At 45.6% G+C, this 3383-nt stretch overlaps 1 protein-coding gene across 6 annotated transcripts in view; it reads left to right on the top strand.

The window, feature by feature from the left end:
- The window catches only part of SUGP2 (SURP and G-patch domain containing 2), a 46653-nt gene that overhangs the window by 16695 nt on the left and 26575 nt on the right, over positions 1-3383 (top strand). For all 6 annotated transcript variants that reach the window (XM_017501346.2, XM_037728792.1, XM_017501347.2 and 3 more), the window contains exon 4: positions 1028-1148. In XM_017501346.2, the coding sequence (XP_017356835.1) occupies positions 1028-1148 (121 nt within the window). The remainder of the gene's footprint in view (positions 1-1027; positions 1149-3383) is intronic.

Raw genomic sequence — 3383 nt, 5'->3', positions numbered from 1 at the left:
GGCTCACTATAACCTCTGCTTCCCAGGTTCAAGCAATTCTCCTGCCTCAGCCTCCTGAGTACCTGGGATTACAGGTGTATACCACCATGCCTGGAGAATTTTTTTTTTAATTTTAGTAGAGATGGCGTTTCACCATATTAGCCAGGCTGGTCTCAAACTTCTGATCTTGTGATCTGCCTGCCTTGGCCTCCCAAAGTGCTGGGATTACAGACATGAGCCGTCACACTGGCCTGTAGCCTTTTTTCTATGTGTCCATATTTATGTATTTGTTTCTTCCCTTCTTCATATTGAAAACCATAACGTAGATACATTTTTTGTATATTTTATACTAGATAGATACATTTTGTGTCATTATATTTTCCACTTTAATGTTATGAACAAATTATCAAGTGATATATGAAAAATCATTAAATTGTTATATATCTTTCTTTTTCTAGAGTATATACATATATTGCTCTGTGCAGTCATTGAAAGCTTATGACTATTTCTCTCCTAGTGGTTATGCTGTTACTTTTTTTTTTTTTTTTTTTTTTTGAGACAGAGTCTTGCTCTGTCACCAGGTGCCAGGTTGGAGTACAGTGGCGCGATCTTGGCCGACTGCAACCTTTGCCTCCCAGGTTCAAGCCATTCTCCTGCCTCAGCCTCCCGAGTAGCTGGGACTACAGGCACACGCCACCATGCCCAGCTAATTTTTGTATTTTAGTAGAGACGCGGTTTCACTATGTTGGCCAGGATGGTCTCCATCTCTTGACCTCGTGATCTGCCCGCCTCAACCTCCCAAAGTGCTGGGATTACAGGCGTGAGCCACCACATCCGGCTGCTGTCACATTTTTTGGAGGAGATTTTGCATATTGGTTTCTAGAATAAGCTGTTTGCCTCTTTTTAATGCTGGTGTCTTGTGAATGAGGATTTCAGTTGTTGGTGTCTGCTTGGCTTCAGCACTAAGCCCCCCAGTACTCAACTGTCCTTGTCTTCCCAGAGCCCACATTGAGCATGTTTCTCAGAAAAGCTGTTCTTTATGTTCCAGCTGTCCCCCAGCGAGCCGATCACAAGGTAGTGGGGACCATCGACCAGCTTGTGAAACGTGTCATCGAAGGCAGCCTGTCTCCCAAAGAGAGAACTCTTCTCAAGGAGGACCCTGCTTACTGGTAGGTTTTTAAATGTCCACCCTGTGAATCCCTCTCATGGAGTGTACGGCAAACTTTGGGTCCTTCTGATGGTGTTGAGAGCAGAGGATGAGATACTTACTTGAGCATTGGTGTTCTCCAGTGAGAAGAGCATGAGGGTGGCCCAGATTTATGTGGTCTCAGGAAGCCCCAGCTCTGCTGCAGACCAGTGGTAGGCTGTCTGGGTGGGTGGCCTTCTCTCACCTGTGAACACAGCTCCAAGTCCCTGCTGTGCTGTTTTAAGGATGCAATGAGATGTGTATGCAACATCATTGCAGCTGTTTGCAATTTCTTGCTGGTATTTGTTAAACTGTCTTTTGCTTTACTGCCTCTTTATGTGAATAGAACAACTTTTTTAAATTATAGTTTGCATCCTAAGTATAGTACTTGCATATTAGAGAAAGTAAAGAACAGGCCAGATAAAGAGTCTTGCTCTGTCACCCAGGCTAGAGTGCAGTGGTGTGATCTCGGATCACTGTAACCTCCGCCTTCCGGGTTCAAGCAATTCTCCCTCAGCCTCCCGAGTAGCTGGGACTACAGGCATGCGCCACCATCCTCAGCTAGTTTTTGTGTTTTTAGTAGAGACGAGGTTTTCACCATATTGGCCAAGCTGGTCTCGAACTCCTGACCTCGTAATCTACCAGCCTTGGCCTCCCAAAGTTCTGTGATTACAGGCGTGAGCCACCACGCCCGGCTATTGAGTACTTTTTATTTAATAAACACTTGTGCTTTCTGTGTAGTTGGTACGTTCCAAGCGCATTACTGATTTAAGCACTACCTGATTGAATCCTCATAAATAACATTGGAAGTCAGGTCTATTGCTGTCCTCATTTTACAGACAAGAAACTTTGAGGCTCCAAGAGCTCTCTTGAGGCAAAGTTGAGATTCAAATCCAGTGTCTGTGGTCTCAACCAGTGTGCATGCTGAAGGAAGGAAGCTAAATAGCCTCAGATTGACAGATGCAAGCAGATAGCAGACGCTCTTGATAAGAAGGCATCTAGACTTAGAAGGCCTGGGGGCACTTTCCAGGTGGTTGATAAGGTGATTAGGCTGGAGGAATAGGTGGCCCTTAGAGGACTGGGGGCCAGTGCCTCTGCCCCATGACCCCTGCACATGGCCCAGTGGTCTCATGGTCACTGATAACCAGGCATAGCAGACAGAAGCCAGAGTCAGGGGTGCATGTGGATAGTGGGCAGGGCAGGGTACACAATCAGAAATAAGCATCAAACAGAGAACTGATATTTGAGGTAAATCAGTATCATGAAAGAGAATCACCAAACTCAACAAATGGCTGACACCCTAGATGATAGAGTTACTATAAGAAGGAGGAGGTTTAGGGCCAGGCGCGGTGGCTCACGCCTGTAATCACAGAACTTTGGGAGGCCAAGGCTGGTAGATCACAAGGTCAGGAGTTCAAGACCAGCTTGGCCAATATGGTGAAAACCTCGTCTCTACTAAAAATACAAAAATTGGCTGAGGATGGTAGCGCATGCCTGTGGTCGCAGCTGCTCGGGAGGCTGAGGAAGAAGAATTGCTTGAACCCGGGAGGCAGAGGTTACAGTGATCCGAGATCACACCACTGCACTCCAGCAGGAGCGGTGAGGGGGGAGGGTTAGAGTCTATAAACAGAGAAGAAAGAAAGAAAAGAGGGAGAGAGGGAGGGGGGAAAGAAAGAGAAAGAGGAGGAGGTTTAGTCTATAAATATGTATGTGTAATGAATAGTCAATTAATAAGAGTATATTGTATCCATGAAACAGGCACTGGTTGCTATGAAAACGATGCTGTTAAAGATCTTGGAAGTGAAAAGCAGATTGAAATAAAAATCTCAGTGGTTGGATAGAATAGATCCTGATGACAGACAGATTTAAGAGCTGGTCCCAGAGACTATATCATTCAAAATCTCTTTCAGAAGAAATTACCTGGCCAGGTGTGGTGGCTCACACCTGTAATCCCAACACTTTGGGAGGCCAAGGCAGGTGGATCACCTGAGTTCAGGAGTTCAAGACCAGCCTGGCCAACATGGTGAAACCCCATCTCTACTAAAAATACAAAAAATTAGTCAGGTGTCATGGAGGGTACCTGTAATCCTAGCTACTTGGGAGACTGAGGCATGAGAATCACTTAAACCTGGGAGGTGAAGGTTTTGGTGAGCCGAGATTGCGCCGCTACACTTAAGCCTGGGCATGACAGAATGAGACTGTCTCAAAAAAAAAAAAA

This window comes from Cebus imitator, unplaced genomic scaffold (genome assembly GCF_001604975.1).
Source record: "Cebus imitator isolate Cc_AM_T3 unplaced genomic scaffold, Cebus_imitator-1.0 Scaffold280, whole genome shotgun sequence".
Taxonomy (NCBI): Eukaryota; Metazoa; Chordata; class Mammalia; order Primates; family Cebidae; genus Cebus; species Cebus imitator.
This window is presented reverse-complemented; position numbering and strand designations above follow the sequence as displayed.